Consider the following 24,811-nt stretch of genomic DNA (forward strand, 5'->3'; position numbering starts at 1 on the left):
TAGGGTAGGTCTCCCCATACCCTCTCTCTCTTTACCCCTCCTCTTTCTCTAGGGTAGGTCTTCCCCCATGCCCTCTCTCTCTTTACCCCTCTTTCTCTAGGATAGGTCTCCCCCATCCCCCCCTCTCTCTCTTTACCCCTCCTCTTTCTCTAGGGTAGGTCTCCCCCATACCCTCTCTCTCTTTACCCCTCCTCTTTCTCTAGGGTAGGTCTCCCCATACCCTCTCTCTCTTTACCCCTCCTCTTTCTCTAGGGTAGGGTCTCCCCATACCCTCTCTCTCTTTACCCCTCCTCTTTCTCTAGGGTAGGTCTCCCCATACCCTCTCTCTCTTTACCCCCCTCTTTCTCTAGGATAGGTCTCCCCCATCCCCCCTCTCTCTAGGGTAGGTCTTTACCCCCTCTCTTTACCCCTCTTTCTCTAGGATAGGTCTCCCCATCCCCCTCTCTCTCTAGGGTAGGTCTTCCCCATCTCTCTCTTTACCCCTCTCTCTCTAGGGTAGGTCTTCCCCCCCCTCTCTCTCTTTAGGGTAGGTCTCCCCATCCCCCCCTCTTTACCCCTCTTTCTCTAGGGTAGGTCTCCCCATCCCCCTCTCTCTAGGGTAGGTCTACCCCTCCTCTCTCTAGGGTAGGTCTCCCCATCCCCCTCTCTCTCTAGGGTAGGTCTCCCCCTCTCTCTCTCTAGGGTAGGTCTCCCCCCTCTCTCTCTAGGGTAGGTCTCCCCTCTCTCTCTCTAGGGTAGGTCTCCCCCTCTCTCTCTAGGGTAGGTCTCCCCCTCTCTCTCTCTAGGGTAGGTCTCCCCCCCTCTCTCTCTCTAGGGTAGGTCTCCCCCTCTCTCTCTCTAGGGTAGGTCTCCCCCTCTCTCTCTCTAGGGTAGGTCTCCCCCTCTCTCTCTCTAGGGTAGGTCTCTCTCTCTAGGGTAGGTCTCCCCTCTCTCTCTAGGGTAGGTCTCCCCTCTCTCTCTCTAGGGTAGGTCTCCCCTCTCTCTCTCTAGGGTAGGTCTCTCTCTCTCTAGGGTAGGTCTCTCTCTCTCTAGGGTAGGTCTCTCTCTCTCTAGGGTAGGTCTCTCTCTCTCTAGGGTAGGTCTCTCTCTCTCTAGGGTAGGTCTCTCTCTCTCTAGGGTAGGTCTCTCTCTCTAGGGTAGGTCTCTCTCCTCTCTCTCTCTAGGGTAGGTCTCTCTCTAGGGTAGGTCTCCCCTCTCTCTCTCTCTCTCTAGGGTAGGTCTCCCCCCTCCTCTCTCTCTAGGGTAGGTCTCCCCCTCTCTCTCTCTCTGGCCTAAGGCTGACCTGTTGATGTGCCTTGTGGGTCATAAATTGTTGTTTGTTTGTGTCGTTTCTTTTCTCCTTCTCTCCATCCTGCCGTTTGGCCCACAGCACAGGGGGAGTGGAGAGGTCAGCCAACACACACTGTGTGTCGTGTCAGTGTGTGAGGAATTGAATGTTGTGCAATACCTCTGTGTCTCAATGCTTTCCCAGTGACAGGATTCTAGATTTTTTCTGCTGTTATTCTAGAGCGTTAGACTCCCTGCCTTCGTCTTCTTCTTCATAGACGGGGCCCAAGCTACCTCACGGCAGGGCCCAAGCTACTTCATAGACAGGGCCCAAGCTACCTCACGGCAGGGCCCAAGCTACTTCATAGACAGGGCCCAAGCTACTTCATAGACAGGGCCCAAGCTACCTCACGGCAGGGCCCAAGCTACTTCATAGACAGGGCCCAAGCTACCTCACGGCAGGGCCCAAGCTACTTCATAGACAGGGCCCAAGCTACCTCACGGCAGGGCCCAAGCTACTTCATAGACAGGGCCCATAGACAGGTCCCAAGCTACCTCACGGCAGGGCCCAAGCTACTTCATAGATAGGGCCCAAGCTACTTCATAGACAGGTCCCAAGCTACCTCACGGCAGGGCCCAAGCTACTTCATCGACAGGGCCCAAGCTACCTCACAGCAGGGCCCAAGCTACTTCATAGACAGGGCCAAAGCTACCTCACAGCAGGGCCCAAGCTACCTCACGGCAGGGCCCAAGCTACGTCATAGGCGGGGCCCAAGCTACCTCATAGGCGGGTCCCAAGCTACCTCATAGACGGGTCCCAAGCTACCTCATAGACGGGTCCCAAGCTACCTCATAGACGGGTCCCAAGCTACCTCATAGACGGGTCCCAAGGTACCTCTAGACGGGGCCCAAGCCTCATAGACGGGGCCCAAGCTACCTCATAGACGGGGCCCAAGCTACCTCATAGACGGGGCCCAAGCTACCTCTAGACGGGGCCCAAGCTACCTCATAGACGGGGCCCAAGCTACCTCATAGACGGGGCCCAAGCTACCTCATAGATGGGCCCAAGCTACCTCGGGGCCCAAGCTACCTCATAGACGGGGCCCAAGCTACCTCATAGACGGGGCCCAAGCTACCTCATAGACGGGGCCCAAGCTACCTCATAGACGGGGCCCAAGCTACCTCATAGACGGGGCCCAAGCTACCTCATAGACGGGGCCCAAGCTACCTCATAGACTGGGCCCAAGCTACTTCATAGACTGGGCCCAAGCTACTTCATAGACGGGGCCCAAGCTACCTCGCGGCGGGGATGGTGTTTTTGAATCCGTTTCTTCACTGCCGGGACGTCCCTCTTTAGGTTTTTAGGCTGTTGGAGTAGTTTCAGTTGGTGTGTGTATTAACCCTTCTGTTCCTTAAAGTACTCCCTAGTGTTGCGGACCTTGGAGGAGCTGGAACAGACGTGTCTCCTCAGAGCGGGCCAGTACAGGTTCTGTTAATCCTGTGTGTGTTTGTAGGTACTACCCAGCCCTGCGGACTCTGGAGCAGCTGGAACAGACGTGTCTCCCCAGAGCGGGCCAGTACAGGTTCTGTTCCATCATGTCTGACAATATCCCCAGACTGAGGACCCTCATCAGAGACACGGCCATGTCTCAACTCAAAGACTTCCTGGAGTCTATTCGGAAACACAGCGACAAGATAGGAGAGACCGCTATGAAACAGGTGTGACTTCTGTTCTTTCTCTCTCCCTCTCTCTCTCGATCTCCCCCTCTCTCTCTCGATCTCTCCCTCTCTCTCTCGATCTCTCCCTCTCTCTCTCGATCTCCCCCTCTCTCTCTCGATCTCCCCCTCTCTCTCTCGATCTCCCCCTCTCTCTCTCGATCACCCCCTCTCTCTCTCGATCACCCCTCTCTCTCTCCCCCCCTCTCTCTCTCGATCCCCCCCTCTCTCTCTCAATCACCCCCTTGGCCTTGGGGAACAGAAGGACAGTATGTGTTGATAGAAGTGTTAGTGTCTCCTGCAGTGTGTATGTCTCTCCAGAAATGGCTTGGTAAAGACTACACCTGCATCTGATTAACAGAGACAAAGTAAAGAGGAGGGCGGTTAGTGAACTAGTGTTGTTCTTCTCTCAACATATTGTCCTGATAAAAAGGCTCTAAAACAAGGATTCCTGTATAGCCCAGCCAACCACACACACACACACACACACACACACACACACACACACGGGCGACAGTTGTGTGTGTGTTTTTAGCTGTGCTGTCACTGGTAGAGATTGTGTGTTTGTGGACCACGTTATGGGTGAAAGGTTGTTGCAGAGGGAGGTAAAGGTTGAGAAGAGTGGGGAAAGGCAGACAGAGGGATCCTACATACGTGTCCACAGCACCATTCAGGTATTCTCTGGTGCAATTCCCCTCTCATCCTCTAGGTGTCAGGAGAGGACTAACGGTAGAAATTGCTGCAGCATTAATTGTACTAAAACTAGGAAGTAGCCTTAGACTAACCCTGTTCAACACACACATCCTGAACCACTAGAGACCCTGTTTAACACACACATCCTGAACCACTAGAGACCCTGTTCAACACACACATCCTGAACCACTAGAGACTCTGTTCAACACACACACTAACCCATTGGGATATGGTCTAAAGTAGTGCACTATATAGGGAATAGGGTTTCAGTCCTGGTATAAAGTAGTGCACTACATAGGGAATAGGGTGCCAGCCCTGGTCTAAAGTAGTGCACTACATAGGGAATAGGGTGCCAGCCCTGGTCTAAAGTAGTGCACTATATAGGGTCCTGGTCTAAAGTAGTGCACTATATAGGGAATAGGGTACCAGCCCTGGTCTAAAGTAGTGCACTATATAGGGAATAGGGTGCCAGCCCTGGTCTAAAGTAGTGCACTATATAGGGAATAGGGTGCCAGCCCTGGTCTAAAGTAGTGCACTATGTAGGGAATAGGGTGCCAGCCCTGGTCTAAAGTAGTGCACTATGTAGGGAATAGGGTGCCAGCCCTGGTCTAAAGTAGTGCACTATATAGGGAATAGGGTGCCAGCCCTGGTCTAAAGTAGTGCACTATATAGGGAATAGGGTGCCAATCCTGGTCTAAAGTAGTGCACTATATAGGGAATAGGGTGCCAGCCCTGGTCTAAAGTAGTGCACTATATAGGGAATAGGATGCCAGTCCTGGTCTATAGTAGTGCACTATATAGGGAATAGGGTGCCAGCCCTGGTCTAAAGTAGTGCACTATGTAGGGAATAGGGTGCCAGCCCTGGTCTAAAGTAGTGCACTATGTAGGGAATAGGTGCCAGCCCTGGTTTAAAGTAGTGCACTATATAGGGAATAGGGTGCCAGCCCTGGTCTAAAGTAGTGCACTATATAGGGAATAGGGTGTCAATCCTGGTCTAAAGTAGTGCACTATATAGGGAATGGGTGCCAGCCCTGGTTAAAGTAGTAACACTCATGAATGGGAATAGAACTGGTGCCAGCCCTGGTCTAAAGTAGTGCACTATATCTGGGAATAGGGTGCCAGCCCTGGTCTAAAGTAGTGCACTATATGGGAATAGGGTGCCAATCCTGGTCTAAAGTAGTGCACTATATAGGGAATAGGGTGCCAGTCCTGGTCTAAAGTAGTGCACTATATAGGGAATAGGATGCCAGTCCTGGTCTATAGTAGTGCACTGTATAGGGAATAGGGTACCAGTTCTGGTCTAAAGTAGTGCACTATATAGGGAATAGGGTGCCATTTGGGATGGACTTGTAACTGTAGTGGAATCTTGGCTGTGGTTGGAGACCAACAGTTAAACTCTAGTAACCTCAGAATGGTTCAAATAGAACTGCTTGATTCCATATGTCTGGGACTACACTCTCCCTTTACTCTGTCTGGGACTACACTCTCCCTTTACTCTGTCTGGGACTACACTCTCCCTTTACTCTGTCTGGGACTACACTCTCCCTTTACTCTGGACTACACTCTCCCTTTACTCTGGACTACACTCTCCCTTTACTCTGGACTACACTCTCCCTTTACTCTGGACTACACTCTCCCTTTACTCTGGACTACACTCTCCCTTTACTCTGTCTGGGACTACACTCTCCCTTTACTCTGGACTACACTCTCCCTTTACTCTGGACTACACTCTCCCTTTACTCTGGACTACACTCTCCCTTTACTCTGGGCTACACTCTCCCTTTACTCTGGGCTACGCTCTCCCTTTACTCTGGGCTACGCTCTCCCTTTACTCTGGGCTACGCTCTCCCTTTACTCTGGGCTACGCTCTCCCTTTACTCTGGGCTACGCTCTCCCTTTACTCTGGGCTACGCTCTCCCTTTACTCTGGGCTACGCTCTCCCTTTACTCTGGGCTACGCTCTCCCTTTACTCTGGGCTACGCTCTCCCTTTACTCTGGGCTACGCTCTCCCTTTACTCTGGGCTACGCTCTCCCTTTACTCTGGGCTACGCTCTCCCTTTACTCTGGGCTACGCTCTCCCTTTACTCTGGGCTACGCTCTCCCTTTACTCTGGGCTACGCTCTCCCTTTACTCTGGGCTACGCTCTCCCTTTACTCTGGGCTACGCTCTCCCTTTACTCTGGGCTACGCTCTCCCTTTACTCTGGGCTACGCTCTCCCTTTACTCTGGGCTACGCTCTCCCTTTACTCTGGGCTACGCTCTCCCTTTACTCTGGACTACGCTCTCTCCTTTTCTCTGGCGTCTGGGACTACGCTCTCCCTTTTCTCTGGACTACGCTCTCTCTTTTCTCTGGCGTCTGGGACTACGCTCTCCCTTTTCTCTGGAGCTATTCTCCTTTCTTCCTTTTCTTTTCTCCTCTACGTCTCCATTCCTTCACCATCTGTCTGCTCTCCTGTCAGTCCCTCACTTCCCCATCATACCAGACCACTAATAGCAGTAGCTTGTTCATACACACACTACACACACACACACTACACACACACACACAGGGATGGATGGACTGACTCTGATTTTCTGTAATTGTTTTAATTCCTCTAACTACCCCATAGGGCCCTGGTCTAAAGTAGTGCACTAAATAGGGAATAGGGTGCCATCCCTGGTCTAAAGTAGTGCACTATATAGGGAATAGGGTGCCAGCCCCGGTCTAAAGTAGTGTACTACATAGGGAATAGGGTGCCAGCCCTGGTCTAAAAGTAGTGCACTAAATAGGATGTAAGGTGTCATTTGGAACGTAGCCTCTGAAAATAAATAGTAGCGTCCATTATTCTCATAATGGGGCTATTGTCTGCTAGGAGGAGAGAAGGGTGGAGGATGGGCGGGGGTTCAGAGGGAGGAGGGGGATCGAACTGGATGTCCAAATTATGCGCACGTCTTTTCCGTTCACTCACTTGCTCTTAATTCCTCTTTTTTGTTGTTTTGCTTGTCTTCATCAGTTCTGTCGTCTCCTTGTCCTTCTCCTGGAAGGTCTCCTCCTCTCCTCCTCTCCTCCTCTCCTCCAATTTCATCTCTCTGTCATGCAGTGACTGTCTGTCTTTCATTCTATATTAATCTCTTCATTCTGTCTCTCTCTCGGTTCTCTCTCGGTTCTCTCTCTCTCGGTTCTCTCTCTCTCGGTTCTCTCTCTCTCGGTTCTCTCTCTCTCGGTTCTCTCTCTCTCTCGGTTCTCTCTCTCTCGGTTCTTCTCTCTCGGTTCTCTCTCTCTCGGTTCTCTCTCGGTTCTCTCGGTTCTCTCTCTCGGTTCTCTCTCTCTCGGTTCTCTCTCTCTCGGTTCTCTCTCTCTCGGTTCTCTCTCTCTCGGTTCTCTCTCTCTCGGTTCTCTCTCTCTCGGTCTCTCTCTCTCTCGGTCTCGGTTCTCTCTCTCGGTTCTCTCGGTTCTCTTTCGGTTCTCTCTCGGTTCTCTCTCTCGGTTCTCTTTCGGTTCTCTCTCTCTCGGTTCTCTCTCTCTCTCGGTTCTCTCTCTCTCTCGGTTCTCTCTCTCTCTGTTCGTTATTTTTTCCTCTAAGTTCAGTAGGAGAAAGTTCAGTTCCACTGGTGAATTTTCAGACACACACACACACACACACACACACACTAATGGGAACCGCATTTCTCTGTCTATGAAGTGGATCAAGGTTGATGACCTGTATATAGTTACCACACACATACACTGTGTGATGAGTGTCTTGTGTCTCAAAGCTCCTTATTTGACAAATAATACCCTTTCAGAAAAGACAGACAGGTGTCCCACTTTTACTCATTCATCCTTGTCTCCTCCCCCTGCCTTTGTCTCCTCCCCTGCCTTTGTCTCCTGCCTTTGTCCCCTGCCTTTGTCTGCCTTTGTCTCCTCCCCCTGCCTTTGTCTCATCAGTAACCAGCTAGGAGACTCTAGTTCTCTGTTCTCCAACAACATATAGCACCCCGCTAACTAGCTAGCCATTTCACATCACATCGGTACACCAGCCTAATCTTGGGAGTTGATTGGCTTGAAGTTGTAAACAGCAGAGCTGCTGGCAAAACGCACGAAAGTGCTGTTTGAATGAATGCTTATGAGCCTGCTGGTGCCTACCTTCACTGTCAGACTGCTCTATCAAATCATAGACTTAATTCTAACATAATAACACACAGAAATACGAGCCGTAGGTCATTAATATGGTCGCATCCGGAAACTATCATCTCGAAAACAAAACGTTTATTCTTTCAGTGAAATACGGATCCGTTCCGTATTTTATCTAACGGGTGGCATCCATTAGTCTAAATATTCCTGTTACATTGTACAACCTTCAATGTTAAGTCATAATTACGGTAAAATTCTGGCAAATTAGTTCGCAATGAGCCAGGCGGCCCAAACAGTTGCATATACCCTGACTCTGCGTGCAATGAACGCAAGAGAAGTGACACAATTTCACCTGGTTATTATTGCCTGCTAACCTGGATTTCTTTTAACTAAATAGGCAGGTTTAAAAATATATACTTCTGTGTATTGATTTTAAGAAAGGCATTGGTGTTTATGGTTAGGTTCACGTTGGAGCAACGACGGTCCTTTTTCGTGAATGCGCACCGCATCGATTATATGCAACGCAGGACACGCTAGATAAACTAGTAATATCATTAGCCATGTGTTATAACTAGTGATTATGATTGATTAAGTTTAATGCTAGCTAGCAACTTACCTTGGCTTCTCACTGCATTCACGTAACAGGCAGGCTCCTCGTGACGCAGGTGGTTCGAGCGTTGGACTAGTTAACCGTTGCAACATTGCTGACAAGGTACTAATCTGTCGTTCTGCCCTTGAACGAGGCAGCTAACCCCCTGTTCGTAGGCAGTCATTGTAAATAAGAATGTGTTCTTAACTGAATTGCCTCGTTAAATAAAGATGTAACAAATAAAAAAAACTAAAATTGGCATCCAAAATTATCGATTTTTGGATTGTTATGAAAACTTGAAATCGGCCCGAATTAATCGGCCATTCCGATTTAATCGGTCGACCTCTAGTCAGAAACCAGCTAGGGGGACTCTAGTTCTGTTCTCCAACAACATATCATTAAGTTTCCGACCACAGAAAGGTTTGACCTGCAGCTGGCGCTTGTCGAACGTTCTCTGACGCACATCCACACACTTGAGGTTAGGTTGAAGTGCAACGCCGAACTCGGTCCTTCTAGGAAACAAAGACGAACCAAACAAAAGGTTCCTACCTATTTAACCACTTGACAGGGCTTAATGACTTGGTTCTGTGCGAGCGAGGGCCACTGAGAGAGAGAGAGATAAAGAGACGGAGTAACCATGGGAACACCCTTGTTGACACTCACAGTCAATTGAAGTTACTTTAATTAACGAACTTCTAGCGTTGACAAAAAGCCTTGACGTAGACCATGACACAGGCTACGCCATAGGAGCTTCTTAAAACAAAGTGCGCGCATTCTTCCTCTGTTTAGCTGTACATTTCTCCAATCTATTCAGAGCTTTCTACCCCTCTCCATTCTCTGTTCCTTCTCTAAGGATCAGCTGAACCTTGGTCTGTATAAAGAGAACTATTGGAATTGAAGAGGGGGGGGGGTGAATGGAAAGAGGACGATTGGAGTATTGGGAAGAGTGTAGGGTGGTGCTTTGTTTTGAGGAGAAATGGAAGAGAGGGTGATGCAATCTGTCAACAGTTTTGTCTCTTGAAGATTGGTATGTGTGTGTGGTGTGTGTGGTGTGTGTGTGTGTGTTTCATGTACATTTGTGTGTGTGTGTGTGTGTGTGTGTGTGTGTGTGTGTGTGTGTGTGTGTGTGTTTACCAGGCCCAGGTCCAGCGCTCTCTGGACAGCGCTGTGTCACTCCAACAGAGAGCTGCGGTTGGTCGACGGCTGAGGAAGGAGGCGGGACTAGGGGTGGGGACTGACATTGACGGACAGGGCAGCAGCCCAATGTCTGAACAAGACTCTGGAGTACTGGATGTAGAGGATGAGGAGGATGAAGATGAGGTACTTGTTTGGGGTTTGTGTGCGTGTCTCTGGGGGAGTGGGGGATTGTTTGAGTTTCTCTTGGGGGGATTGTTTGTGTGTGTCTCTGGGGGAATTGTTTGTGTGTGTCTCTGGGGGGTGGAGTTGGGGAATTGTTTGTGTGTGTCTCTGGGGGTGGGTGGGGAATTGTTTGTGTGTGTCTCTGGGGGGTGGAGTGGGGAATTGTTTGTGTGCGTGTCTCTGTGGGGGAATTGTTTGTCTGCGTGTCTCCGGGGGGATTGTGTCTCGGGGGGGAATTGTGTCTTTGTGTCTCGGGGGGATTGTGTCTCGGGGGGATTGTGTCTCGGGGGGGGATTTGTTTGTGTGCCTTAGTGTGTGAGAGTGATTTTTTTTTCTTCAGGCGAAAACCAGGATCTCATTCAGAAGGGCCCTGATCACAGTAGCACGACAATAAAATACAATATGAAACAGTGATCAATACGAAACGGTGATCAATATGATACGAAACGGTGATCAATACGATATGAAACGGTGATCAATACGATATGAAACGGTGATCAATACGATATGAAACGGTGATCAATACGATATGAAACGGTGATCAATACGATATGAAACGGTGATCAATACGATATGAAACGGTGATCAATACGATATGAAACAGTGATCAATACGATATGAAACGGTGATCAATATGAAACGGTGATCAATACGATGTGAAACGGTGATCAATACGATATGAAACGGTGATCAATATGAAACGGTGATCAATATGAAACGGTGATCAATACGATGAAACGGTGATCAATGTGAAACGGTGATCAATGTGAAACGGTGATCAATACGATACGATGAAACGGTGATCAATACGATGTGAAACGGTGATCAATACGATATGAAACGGTGATCAATATGAAACGGTGATCAATATGAAACGGTGATCAATATGAAATGAAACGGTGATCAATATGAAACGGTGATCAATATGAAACGGTGATCAATATGAAACGGTGATCAATGTGAAACGGTGATCAATACGATATGAAACGGTGATCAATACGATGTGAAACGGTGATCAATACGATGTGAAACGGTGATTTCACATACAAATTCACTGTTACTGCTGATCACTGTTATATGAAACTGTTACTGATCACTGCTACTGAACTGCTACTGTGATCACTGTTACTGACTGTTAACTGTTACTGCTACTGTTATCACTGTTACTGTTACTGAAACGCTACTGATCAATATGACTGCTACTGTTCTACGATATGAAACGGTGATCAATGTTACTGCTGATCAATATGAAACGGTGATTTCACAGCTTACAATATTCACTGTTACTGCTACTGCTACTGCTACTGCTACTGTTACTGCTACTGTTACTGTTACTGTTACTGCTACTGTTACTGCTACTGCTACTGCTACTGCTACTGTTACTGTTACTGTTACTGCTACTGTTACTGCTACTGCTACTGTTACTGCTACTGCTACTGTCACTGTCACTGTCACTGTCACTGCCACTGCCACTGCCACTGCCACTGCTACTGCCACTGCTACTGCTACTGCTACTGTTAGCACCTCTACACGAAATCATTTTATCTGGGTGTGTGCCAGTTGATGCTTTTATTAGACTAGTATTGAAAAGTACAAATGCTTCGGTTTACCGTACAGCCCTCTACGTCGTGTACAGATAGGGCTAGTGAAGCTAGTCTGGGTAACCATTCATTAAGATTAATGGTTACCCATTATGGTTTGGGGGGGTAGAAGCCTGCTCGGAACCTGTTGGTACGAGCCAGAAGGAGAGATGGCAGAGGTAGGCAGAAAACCTCTTCCTGTGCCAGGCTGAGAAGTTGGCCTAGGGTAAGGCAGGAAGAGTACATAAAGTTTGAGACCGAGGAAGAACAAAAGGGTAAGGGCTCAGTCAAGGCTAGGGAAAGAGAAAGTGGAGGGAGGGAGAACAAAAGGTAAGGGCTCAGTCAAGGCTAGGGAAAGAGACTACGGAGGGAGGGAGAGGATAGAAGGGCAGGGTGACACCTCTTCTGTGATCTCCTTCCAGTCCTAGGCCACCCTTTTTTACAACCTTTCAAACAAAGGCATGACCCGAGTCACTACCTTCTTAACCCCCCGTTTCACCCTGTTCTTAACCCCCGTGTCGCCCTGTTCTTAACCCCCCCCCGTGTCGCCCTGTTCTTAACCCCCGTTTCACCCTGTTCTTAACCCCCGTGTCACCCTGTTCTTAACCCCCGTGTCGCCCTGTTCTTAACCCCCGTGTCGCCCTGTTCTTAACCCCCGTAACCCCCGTTTCGCCCTGTTCTTAACCCCCGTGTCGCCCTGTTCTTAACCCCCGTGTCGCCCTGTTCTTAACCCCCCGTGTCGCCCTGTTCTTAACCCCCGTGTCGCCCTGTTCTTAACCCCCGCCCTGTTCTTAACCCCCGTTTCGCCCTGTTCTTAACCCCCGTGTCGCCCTGTTCTTAACCCCCCCCCGTTCTTAACCCCTGTTCTTAACCCCCGTGTTCTTAACCCCCTGTTCTTAACCCCCGTGTCGCCCTGTTCTTAACCCCCTGTTCTTAACCCCGTGTTCTTAACCCCTGTTCTTAACCCCCTGTTCTTAACCCCTGTTCGCCCTGTTCTTAACCCCTGTTCTTAACCCCTGTTCTTAACCCCGTGTCGCCCTGTTCTTAACCCCCTGTTCTTAACTCCCCCCTGTTCTGTTCTTAACCCCTGTGTCGCCCTGTTCTTAACCCCTGTTCTTAACCCCCTGTTCTTAACCCCTGTTCTTAACCCCTGTTCTTAACCCCTGTTCTTAACCCCTGTTCTTAGCTCCCTGTGCCGCCCTGTTCTTAACCCCTGTTATTTCCCATACTCCCAACCAACCTCTGCCCTAGCCTTGACTGACCATTGACCCTTTCCCTGGGGTTGTTATATGACTCAACCCCCCCCTGTTTTTCTTATTGTGTGTTTTTCCCCTCCTGTCCCAAGGCGGTGCTGTTCTAGGCTGGTGGTGTTCCTAGGTCAGTACATGAAAGCCTGGTATTGTCTTCCAACTTGCTTTTTAACAGCTAAGAAACGGTATTCCACAGAGCTATAGGCAGGATGGGGTCTGTCTGTCTGTGCGATTGTCCAGAAACATCAGCTGTCTTAAACAAAAGCGGCCCCAATGCCACCAGTGTAGTGACCCAGCCAACCCTTCTACCCGCTAGAGAGGGTCAAATGGTCAAGTTGTATTGTACCTGCTGTATTTTTCCTCCAATCAAAAATCAAACTTCATTTTGTCACATGCGCTGAATAAGTGTAGACTTTACCGTGAAATTCTTTACTCACCGAGTCAGCGTGGAGGCTATATACAGGGTATTACGGTACAGAGTCAATGTGGAGGCTATATACAGGGTGTTACGGTACAGAGTCAATGTGGAGGCTATATACAGGGGGTACCGGTACAGAGTCAATGTGGAGGCTATATACAGGGTATTACGGTATAGAGTCAATGTGGAGGCTATATACAGGGTATTGTACAGAGTCAATGTGGAGGCTATATACAGGGGGTAACAGAGTCAATGTGAGGCTATTTGTATTTACAGAGTTTGGAGGCTATATACAGGGTATTACGGTACAGAGTCAGCGTGGAGGCTATATACAGGGTATTACGGTACAGAGTCAGCGTGGAGGCTATATACAGGGTATTACGGTACAGAGTCAGCGTGGAGGCTATATACAGGGTATTACGGTACAGAGTCAGCGTGGAGGCTATATACAGGGTATTACGGTACAGAGTCAGCGTGGAGGCTATATACAGGGTATTACGGTACAGAGTCAGCGTGGAGGCTATATACAGGGTATTACGGTACAGAGTCAGCGTGGAGGCTATATACAGGGTATTACGGTACAGAGTCAGCGTGGAGGCTATATACAGGGTATTACGGTACAGAGTCAGCGTGGAGGCTATATACAGGGTATTACGGTACAGAGTCAGCGTGGAGGCTATATACAGGGTATTACGGTACAGAGTCAGCGTGGAGGCTATATACAGGGTATTACGGTACAGAGTCAGCGTGGAGGCTATATACAGGGGGTACAGAGTCAGCGTGGAGGCTATATACAGGGGGTACAGAGTCAGCGTGGAGGCTATATACAGGGGGTACAGAGTCAGCGTGGAGGCTATATACAGGGGGTACCGAGTCAGCGTGGAGGCTATATACAGGGGGTACCGAGTCAGCGTGGAGGCTATATACAGGGGGTACCGAGCCAGCGTACCGGTTAGGTAATTTGTACATGTAGGTGGGGGTGAAGTGACTCAGCATAGATACTAAACAGTGAGTATTAATTGTTAAGCAGTCTTAATGGCTTTAGGGTAGAAGCTGGTAAGGAACCTTTTGTTCCTTGACTTGGCGCTCCGGTACTGCTTGCCGTGTGGTAGCAGAAAGAGTCTATAACTTGGGTGACTGGAGTCTCTGACAATTTTATCAGCTTTCCTCTGACACTGCCTATTGTGTAGGTCCTGGATGGCAGGTAGCTTGGCCCCAGTGATGTACTGGCCCGTTCGCGCGATGCCGAGCAGTTGCCATACCAGGCGGCGGTGATGCAACCAGTCAGGATGCTCTCGATGGTGCAGCTGTAGAAACTTTTGAGGATCTGGGGGCCAAATTCCAAATATTTTCAGTCTTTTGAAGGGGAATAGGATTCTGTCGTGCCCTTTTCACTACTGCCCTGGTGTGTTTGGACCGTGATGGTTAGTAGGTGATGTGGACACCAAGGAACTTGAAACTCTCGACCCGCTCCACTTCAGTCCAGTCGGGGTTAATGGGGGCCTGTTCGGCCCTCCTTTTCCTGTAGTTCACGATCAGCTCCTTTGTCTTGCTCACATTGAGGTAGAGGTTATCTCTGACCTCCTCCCTATAAGCTGTCTTATCGTTGTCAGTGATACCACTGTTGTGTCCTCAGCAAACTTAATGATGGTGTTGGAGTCATTTTTGGCCACGCAGTCGTGGGTGAACAGGGAATACAGGAGGGGACTAAGTACACACCCATGAGGGACCCCGGTGTTAAGGATCAGCGTGGCAGATGTGTTGTTGCATACCCTTACCACCTGGGGGCATCCCGTCAGGAAGTCCAGGATTCAGTTGAAGAGGGAGGTGTTTAGTCCCAGAGTTCTTAGCTTTAGTGATGAGCTTTGTGGGGACTGTTGTTGAACGCCCTTTCTCACTTGTTCCTTTTGTCCAGTTGAGAAAGGGCTGTGTGGAGTGCGCTTGAGATTGCGTCATCTGTGGATCTGTTGGGGCGGAATGCGAATTGGAGTGGGTCTCGGGTGTCCCAGAGGATGCTGTTGATGTGAGCCATGACCAGCCTTTCAAAGCACTCCATGGCTACCAACGTGAGTGCCACGGGGCGGTAATCATTTAGGCAGGTTACCTTTGCTTCCTTGGGCACAGGGACTATGGTGGTCTGCTTAAAACATGTAGGTATTACAGACTCGGTCAGGGAGAGGTTGAAAATGTCAGTGAAGACACTTGACAGTTGGTCCGTGCATGCTTTGAGTACACGTCCTGGTAATCCATCTGGCCCAGCGGCTTTGTGAATGTTGACCTGTTTTAAAGATTTTGTTCACATTGGCTACCGAGAGCGTTAGTCATCCAGAACAGCTGGTGCTCTCGTGCATACTTCAATGTTGCTTGCCTCGAAGCAAGCATAAAAGGCATTTAGCTCGTCTGGTAGGCTCGCGTCACTGGGCACCTTGCGTCTGAGTTTCCCTTTGTAGTCTGTAATAGTTTTCAAGCCCTGCCACATCCGACAAGCATCCGAGCTGGTGTTGTACGATTCAATCTTAGTCCTGTATTGACGCTTTGCTTGTTTGATCGTTTGTCTGAGGGCATAGCGGGATTTCTTTTATATAGTCTTCCGCTCCTTGAAGGCTCTTTAGCTCGAAGATGTTGCCTGTAATTTTCTGGTTGGGATATGTACGTACACACAGAAATACAGATCATAGAAAAAGGGACATAGAATGCCCACCCAAATCACACCCTGACCAAACCAACATAGAGACATATAAAGCTCTCTACGGTCAGGGCGTGACAATGGCTTCTGGTTGGGGTATGTACGTACGGTCACTGTGGGGACGGCGTCGTCGATGCACTTATTGATGAAGCCGATGACTGATGTGATGTACTCCTCAATGCCATTGGATGAATCCTGGGAACATAGTCATAGAAAAACAGTCCCGTAGCGTCTGCGTCATCTGACCACTTCCGTATTGTACCACTGGTACTTCCTGCTTTAGTTTTTTTTTTCCCCAGACAGAATCTGGAGGATAGATTTTATGGTCAGATTTGCCAAATGGAGGGCGAGGGAGAGCTTTGTGTGGAGTAAAGGTGGTCTAGGATTATTTTCCTTCTCTGGTTGCACATGTGACATGCTGGAAAAAATTTGGTTAAACTGATTTAAGTTGCCTGCATTAAAGTCCCCGGACACTAGGAGCGCTGCTTCTGGGTGAGCATTTTCTTCTTTGTTTATGGCCTTATAGCGTTGGTTGAGAGCAGTCTTAGTGACAGCTTCGCTTTGTGGTGGTAAATAGACAGCTAACTATAATACAGATGGGAACTCTCTTGGTAGATAGTGTGGTCTACAGCTTAACATAAGGTACTCTACCACAGCGAGCAATACCTCAAGACTTCTTTAATGTTAGATGTTGACTTGCTTAAGTTGCATTGACTTGCTGTATTTTTCCTACTACCTCCCCTCCCCTGACTGACAGACATGTCTTGTCTCCTTTTGTCTCCTTTTATCTCCTTCCACTCCTCCTCGCTGTCTGTATCATTTCCAACCCTGTTTCTCATTCTTCCCAGATCTCTCTCTAGAACATTTCCTCCCTCCATCCCTCCATTATTGTGTTCAGACCCATTTCTTCACTTCCTGTCTTCTATATCCCTCTCTCTCACACGTCAAACAGGTGTTGCACACACGTCACGTTAGCTAACGAGCCAGCCAGCCAACGTTAGCTAGTTAAACAATAAACAGTGCCAACAATGCCACAGTGCTGGGAGCTAACCAACCATGTCCAATGTTAGCTAGCCAACATTAGGCTCTAACTAGAAAAGCAAACGGCTCTGGGAAACAAATAATAACATCAGCTAGGGAGCCAGCCAGCTAACATTAGCTAGCTAGTTAACAGTTCGCTTTAGCTTGAAATGATAACACTTTCTGTCAAAATGTGAAAATGTAGCTAGCTGACGCTAGACAATCTAGCTGTATACAGCATCGTGCATTGACGCGTCTCCCTGTCAGGAATGCCATGCCACATTTGCCCCTCGATTTGAAGATGTAACTCGGGGAGACAGGTGTTTTCTGTAGCTATCATACTTTAATTCCACTGATTTCAAAATGTGATCCCCCCGCAGAAAGTGGAGAGCAACACTTATGCAGCTCCACTACAAAATACATTTAATAAAAAGCTGAGTTTGACAGGATTACCAACACAGACTGACGAGCTTCTATGGCAGACCAATCCATACTCCTCTCTCGGAATGTCCAGCCCACTCATTATCTCAGCCAATCATGGCTAGTGGGAAGGTTGCTCCCTTTTTCTGTGGCTTAACCAACAACGCTCGTAATTTTAACAATTTTAATCGTAATTTTAACCATTTTTAAACGTATTTTCAGATCGCAAGTCTAAGGTACACAAGTTCACAGCAAAGCCACAACACAATACATGAATTGCAGTATAACGGTGACAAACGGTGCCCACAAACTGTTAGTGCCTACATAAAGCTGTCCCAACACCTTACCACTGCTACACCTGGCTATCAGCAGAGCCTTGTCTGACAGGGAAACAGTTCATTCAGCCTCAATTACTGCCTTTTTAGAAATAATAGCTGATATGGCTGACTTGCTTAAGCAAATGTGGTTTCTACTGACAACTGAGATGTACAAACTATGGCATAAGGGGACGACAAGCGGATAAGAGACAATCCGTAATTTAGATTGACATTAATGAGCGAGCTAGGAGGGATGTTGTCAATATAACTATTTCTTCAACACTTTTGAAATGTACAGTGACAGAATTCAGAACATGGGCCGTTCTTAGTGTTCTCCCTGTACACCAAGTCAGAACCGTAAGATGAATAAAGGGGGCATATAAGGAGACAATGAAAGCTCTTACAATATTCAATAATTACATTTCTCTAAAACAGGTTATAGGCTACATGTGCACCACCAAGTCAGAACAGTAGGTGAAATTTAAGAGGTGAAAATAGACCAAATTATCAGGGTGAGGCACATGGGCTACTAACAGCTTACTACACATCATACACTTCGTATTACTTTATTAGCTACAGTATACATATTTCCCTGGCATATTACATCATTTATGCAGTTACATACAAGACATTTCTGGACTCACCTTGTTGTGTTGTCACTTGAACAGGAAGTGGCTCGGCGGTCCTTTTGTCATCGAAGAAAGACTGAGGCCGGATTTACAATTCCGAGTTGGATGACCGTTCACAATGTATTTTCTCAGTCTGAGCTCGTTCCCGACTTCCCAGTTACAATGTTTGCAGTTAGCCACTGTCACCCATTCCTTCCAAACCACTCATTGTTGAATTTGCGATTTTTCATGTTTGTCCAATGTAATGTTTGTCCAATGATCAATACGTTTTATCTATAATTTCTCTTCATTATTTATCTTCATATGAATAAAAATTATTTGCCAGTAGATTGTCGACTTGATTCATGATTATGGCTGCTAGCTAAGATTTTCAAAGTATGATGTTGACATGATCAGTCCAATCAAATATAATGTGATTTGACATTATTTTCTCTGTCGTCGTCAATGACCTTGACGCTTCTTGGCAGCATCCAGGGGGCTTGAATTCTTTAGCTCTACCCTTAGACTTGGTGGTGGTGACGTAGTATCCCTATGAGTGACAGAACACAGAGCCAATCACGGTGCAACGCTCCATATTTTCTGCTGGCTAGCCCCGCCAGCACAGAAAGCACTGAGCTGGGCTGAAACACCTGCATTTGGGAGCTGCCTTCCTCAAATGTTTGTATGCGGCTTTATTAATTAATGATATATGTATATTTTTTTTACAAACTGATATGTGACTCGTATTAATGCCAAAATAACATGAAAAACAGGGAAGCCCCCCCTTTTTAATTAAAAAATAAATAATAATTTGGCAAAAGATGTGAGGCTCAAAACAGGTGTGGCGGGTCATTGAAGTGTTCTCATTAGAGGAGAGAGACGGGGAGGGAGAGAGAGACGGGGAGGGAGAGAGAGACGGGGAGGGAGAGAGAGACGGGGAGGGAGAGAGAGACGGGGAGGGAGAGAGAGACGGGGAGGGAGAGAGAGACGGGGAGGGAGAGAGAGACGGGGAGGGAGAGAGAGACGGGGAGGGAGAGAGAGACGGGGAGGGAGAGAGACGGGGAGGGAGAGAGACGGGGAGGGAGAGAGACGGGGAGGAGAGACGGGGAGGGAGAGAGAGACGGGGAGGGAGAGAGAGACTGGGAGGGAGAGAGAGACTGGGAGGGAGAGAGACGGGGAGGGGAGAGAGACGGGGGGAGGGAGAGAGACGGAGGGAGGGAGAGGGAGAGACGGGGAGAGAGAGGGGGAGAGACGGGGAGAGAGAGGGGGAGAGACGGGGAGGGGGAGAGAGACGGGGAGGGAGAGGGAGACTGGGAGGGAGAGGGAGACTGGGAGGGAGAGGGAGACTGGGAGGGAGAGGGAGACTGGGAGGGAGAGGGAGACTGGGAGGGAGAGGGAGACTGGGAGGGAGAGGGAGACTGGGAGGGGGAGAGAGAGACGGGGAGAGGGAGAGAGACGGAGAGAGAGAGGGGAGGGAGAGAGGGGGGGAGGGAGAGACGGGGAGAGAGAGGGGGAGGGAGAGACTGGGGGGAGAGAGAGGGGGAGAGACGGGGAGGGAGACGGAGAGGGGGAGAGACGGGGGAGGGAGAGGGGAGAGAGAGACGGGGAGGGAGAGGGAGAGAGAGAGGGGAGGGAGAGAGAGACGGGGAGGGAGAGAGAGACGGGGGGAGGGAGAGGGAGACGGGGAGGGAGAGAGAGACGGGGAGGGAGAGAGACGGGGAGGGAGAGAGACGGGGAGGGAGAGAGACTGGGGGGAGGGAGAGAGACGGGGACTGGGGAGAGAGAGACGGGGAGGGAGAGAGAGACGGGGAGGGAGAGAGAGACGGGGAGGGAGAGAGAGACGGGGAGGGAGAGAGAGACGGGGAGGGGAGAGAGAGAGAGACGGGGAGGGAGAGAGAGAGAGACGGGGAGGGAGAGAGAGAGAGACGGGGGGAGGGAGAGAGAGAGAGACGGGGAGGGGAGAGAGAGAGACGGGGAGAGAGAGAGAGAGACGGGGAGGGAGAGAGAGAGAGACGGGGAGGGAGAGAGAGAGAGACGGGGAGAGGGAGAGAGACGGAGAGACGGGGAGGGAGAGGGGGGAGGGAGAGACGGGGAGAGAGAGGGGGGAGGGAGGGAGAGACGGGGAGAGAGAGGGGAGAGAGACGGGGGGAGGGAGACGGGGAGGGAGAGGAGAGGGGAGAGACGGGACGGGGAGGGAGAGGGAGAGAGACTGGGGAGGGAGAGGAGAGAGGGGAGGGAGAGAGAGACGGGGAGGGAGAGAGAGACGGGGAGGGAGAGAGAGACGGGGGAGGGAGAGAGAGACGGGGAGGGAGAGAGACGGGGAGGGGAGAGAGAGACGGGGAGAGGGAGAGAGAGACGGGGAGGGAGAGAGAGACGGGGAGGGAGAGAGAGACTGGGGGAGGGAGAGAGAGAGACGGGGAGGGAGAGAGAGAGAGACGGGGGAGGGAGAGAGAGAGAGAGAGGGGAGGGAGAGAGAGAGAGACGGGGGGGAGGGAGAGAGAGAGAGACGGGGAGGGAGAGAGAGAGAGAGACTGGGAGGGGGGAGAGAGAGAGAGAGACGGGGGGGAGAGAGAGAGAGACGGGAGAGGGAGAGAGAGAGAGACGGGAGAGAGAGAGAGAGAGACGGGGGGAGGGAGAGAGAGAGAGAGGGGGGAGGGAGAGAGAGAGAGACGGGGAGAGAGAGAGAGACGGGGGAGAGAGAGAGAGAGACGGGGAGGGAGAGAGAGAGAGAGGGGGAGGGAGAGAGAGAGAGACGGGGAGGGGGGAGGGAGAGAGAGAGAGAGGGGGAGGGAGAGAGAGAGAGAGGGGGGACGGGGAGAGAGAGAGAGACGGGGAGGGAGAGAGAGAGAGACGGGGAGGGAGAGAGAGAGAGACGGGGAGGGAGAGAGAGAGAGACGGGGAGGGAGAGAGAGAGAGACGGGGAGGAGAGAGAGAGAGAGACGGGGAGGGAGAGAGAGAGAGAGACGGGGAGGGAGAGAGAGAGAGAGAGACGGGGAGGGAGGGAGAGAGAGAGAGACGGGGGGGAGAGAGAGAGAGACGGGGAGGGAGAGAGAGAGAGACGGGGAGGGAGAGAGAGAGAGAGACGGGGAGGGAGAGAGAGAGAGAGACGGGGAGGGAGAGAGAGAGAGAGACGGGGGGGGAGAGAGAGGAGAGAGAGAGACTGGGGAGACGGGGAGAGAGACGGGGAGGGAGAGAGAGAGAGAGACGGGGAGGGAGAGAGAGAGAGAGAGAGGGACTGGGAGGGAGAGAGAGAGAGAGAGGGAGAGGGAGAGAGAGGGAGAGGGAGAGAGAGAGAGAGACGGGGAGGGAGAGAGAGAGAGAGACGGGGGGGAGAGAGAGAGAGAGACGGGGAGGGAGAGAGAGAGAGACGGGAGACGGGGGGGAGAGAGAGGGAGAGACGGGGAGGGAGAGAGAGACGGGGAGGGAGAGAGAGACGGGGAGGGAGAGAGAGAGAGAGACGGGGAGGGAGAGAGAGAGAGAGACGGGGAGGGAGAGAGAGAGAGAGACGGGGAGGGAGAGAGAGAGAGAGACGGGGAGGGAGAGAGAGAGAGAGAGACGGGGAGGGAGAGAGAGAGAGAGACGGGGTTGAGAGAGAGAGAGAGACGGGGGGGGGGAGAGAGAGAGAGAGACGGAGGGAGAGAGAGAGAGAGAGACGGAGACGGGAGAGAGAGAGAGAGACGGAGGGAGAGAGAGAGACGGAGAGAGAGAGAGAGACGGAGGGAGAGAGAGAGAGAGAGAGAGAGACGGGGAGGGAGAGAGAGAGAGAGAGACGGGGAGGGAGAGAGAGAGAGAGAGAGACGGGGAGGGAGAGAGAGAGAGAGAGACGGGGGGGAGGGAGAGAGAGAGAGAGAGAGACGGGGAGGGAGAGAGAGAGAGACGGGGAGGGAGGGAGACAGAGAGAGACGGGGAGGGGAGAGAGAGAGAGAGAGACGGGGAGGGAGACAGAGAGAGAGACGGGGAGGGAGAGAGAGAGAGAGAGAGAGACACGGGGGGAGAGAGAGAGAGAGAGAGAGACGGGGAGGGAGAGAGAGAGAGAGACGGGGTTGGAGAGAGAGAGAGAGAGACGGGGAGGGAGAGAGAGAGAGAGAGACGGAGGGAGAGAGAGAGAGAGACGGAGGGAGAGAGAGAGAGAGACGGAGGGAGAGAGAGAGAGAGACGGAGGGAGAGAGAGAGAGAGAGAGAGAGGAGACGGAGGGAGAGAGAGAGAGAGAGAGAGAGACGGGGAGGGAGAGAGAGAGAGAGAGACGGGGAGGGAGAGAGAGAGAGAGAGAGACGGGGAGGGGAGAGAGAGAGAGAGACGGGGAGGGAGAGAGAGAGAGAGAGAGACGGGGAGGGAGAGAGAGAGAGAGAGACGGGGAGGGAGACAGAGAGAGAGACGGGGAGGGAGAGAGAGAGAGAGAGACGGGGAGGGAGACAGAGAGAGAGACGGGGGAGGAGAGAGAGAGAGAGAGAGAGACACGGGGGGGAGAGAGAGAGAGAGACGGGGAGGGAGAGAGAGAGAGAGACGGGGAGGGAGAGAGAGAGAGAGACGGGGGGGGAGAGAGAGAGAGAGACGGGGGGGAGAGAGAGAGAGAGAGACGGGGAGGGGAGAGAGAGAGAGAGAGACGGGGAGGGAGAGAGAGAGAGAGAGACGGGGGGAGGGAGGGAGAGACGGGGAGGGAGAGAGAGAGAGACGGGGAGGGAGAGAGAGAGAGAGAGACGGGAGGGGGAGGGAGGGAGAGACGGGGAGGGAGAGAGGGAGAGACGGGGAGGGAGAGAGAGAGAGACGGGGAGGGAGAGAGAGAGAGAGAGACGGGGAGGGAGGGAGAGACGGGGACGGGGAGGAGAGAGAGAGAGAGACGGGGAGGGAGAGAGAGAGAGAGACGGGGAGAGAGAGAGAGAGAGAGAGACGGGGAGGGAGAGAGAGAGAGACGGATGATTGATGTGTTTTTTTAAGAGCAGAGAGTGGGAGAGGAGGAGAGAGTAGCTATTGGAAGGCCAACAAGCTCGTTGTCTGTTCTCTCGAGGGTACGTCAAGGTTTTGGTGGAACAAAACGTTACCCTCAACTATTTCTCATCATTTGTTGTTAATCTACGTTTGGTAGATTAGATGTTATTGATTGTTGAGTGCCTTCAGAAAGGATTCAAGCTCTGTAAGGTCCCTCATTCCAACAGCGAATTTAAAACACAGATTCAACCACACAAACCAGGGAGGTTTTCCAATGGGAAAGAAGCCTTGAGAGATTATTAGTAATAAAAGGCAGACATTGAATATCCCTTTGAGCAAGGTGAAGTTATTAACTACACTTTGGATGGTGTATCAATACACCCAGTCACTACAAAGATACAGGCGTCCTTCCTAACTCGGTTCAATATAAGGTTAAATGTCTGTGATTTTATAGAAAACTGAGGATAGATCAACATTGTAGTTACTCCACAATACTAACAGAATACATGTTTTGTTGCAATAAGACAGAAAGTAAAACTGTAAAAAAAAAATAAAAAAATCCTGAATCCAATACAACCTATCACTGAGTATCACTCGTCATATTATTTATTTATTTATTTTTGAACACCTTTTTCTCCCCAATTCCGTGGTATCCAATTGTTTTTAGTAGCTACTATCTTGTCTCATCGCTACAACTCCCGTACGGGCTCGCGAGAGACGAAGGTTGAAAGTTATGCGTCCTCCGATACACAACCCAACCAAGCCGCACTGCGCACATTCAACCTGGAAGCCAGCCGCACCAATGTGTCGGAGGAAACACTGTGCACCTGGCAACCTTGGTAGGCCAATTGTGCGTCGCCCCCACGGACCTCCCGGTCGCGGCCGGTCACGACAGAGCCTGGGCGCTAACCCAGAGTCTCTGGTGGAACAGCTGGCGCTGCAGGACAGTGCCCTCAACCACTGCGCCACCCGGGAGGCCCTCGTCATATTTTCAAGTGTGGTGGTAGCTGCATCATGTTATGGGTATGCTTGTCATCGGCAAGGACTAGGGAGGACTAATCGAGCTAAGCAACAGAATAAATCCTAGAGGAAAACCTGGTTGTCTGCTTTCCACCAGACACTGGGAGACATTCACATTTGAGCCGGACAAATAACCTAAAACACAAGATCAAATATACACGAGTTGCTTACCAAGATGACACGGAATGTTCCTGAGTAGGGTAGTTACCATAACCCCACCGCCACCATGGGGCACTCTGTTCACAATGTTGACATCAGCAAACTGCTCGCCCACACCACGCCATACAGGTACCAGGGGGCCCAGGAGTTGGGCGACTTCTCTCCAGTGTACCGATGCCTCCACACCTATAGTCGTGTGTATTCTACCCGATATGTATTCTTGATATGCAACAGCTGTCAGGTGGATGGATTATCTTGGCAAAGGAGACATGCTCACTAACAGGGATGGAAACACATTTGTGCCCAACATCTTAAGAGGACTAAGCTTTTTTTCTGCATTTGGAACATTTTCTGATCTTATTTACATATTGAGTTTATACTTTGGTTATGTGTGTGTGTGTGTGTGTGTGTGTGTGTGTGTGTGTGTGTGTAAATCGTGTTTTTCTCTCTCTCTCCCAGGTACCAGGGGCCCAGGAGTTGGTCGACTTCTCTCCAGTGTACCGATGCCTCCACATCTATACCGTTCTGGTGAGTTCTACCCGTCCCCCTCTCCTCTCTTTCTCCTATCCTCGCCTCTCCTCTGTTACTTGGAGAGATTCTCAATTGGTTTTGCTAATTCCTCCGTCCTCTCCTCGCCTGCATTTTGAGAAAAAAAAGGTTGAAGGTAATCGAGGAGAGGCATTTCAAAGGA

The 24,811-nt window shown here is 50.5% G+C and overlaps 2 protein-coding genes across 2 annotated transcripts in view; both read left to right on the forward strand.

Moving 5' to 3' along the window:
• LOC112259691 (gastrula zinc finger protein XlCGF57.1) overlaps positions 1 to 24,811 on the forward strand; it is a 1,127,091-nt gene that overhangs the window by 79,456 nt on the left and 1,022,824 nt on the right. The window lies entirely within an intron of this gene.
• Positions 1 to 24,811, forward strand: part of exoc6b (exocyst complex component 6B) — a 168,564-nt gene that overhangs the window by 27,509 nt on the left and 116,244 nt on the right. Inside the window, 3 exon segments of the mRNA XM_042329384.1 lie at positions 2,781 to 2,985; positions 9,494 to 9,676; positions 24,580 to 24,648. Coding sequence (XP_042185318.1) covers positions 2,781 to 2,985; positions 9,494 to 9,676; positions 24,580 to 24,648 — 457 coding nt within the window.

The sequence above is a fragment of the Oncorhynchus tshawytscha genome, linkage group LG10, assembly GCF_018296145.1.
Source record: "Oncorhynchus tshawytscha isolate Ot180627B linkage group LG10, Otsh_v2.0, whole genome shotgun sequence".
Lineage (NCBI taxonomy): Eukaryota > Metazoa > Chordata > Actinopteri > Salmoniformes > Salmonidae > Oncorhynchus > Oncorhynchus tshawytscha.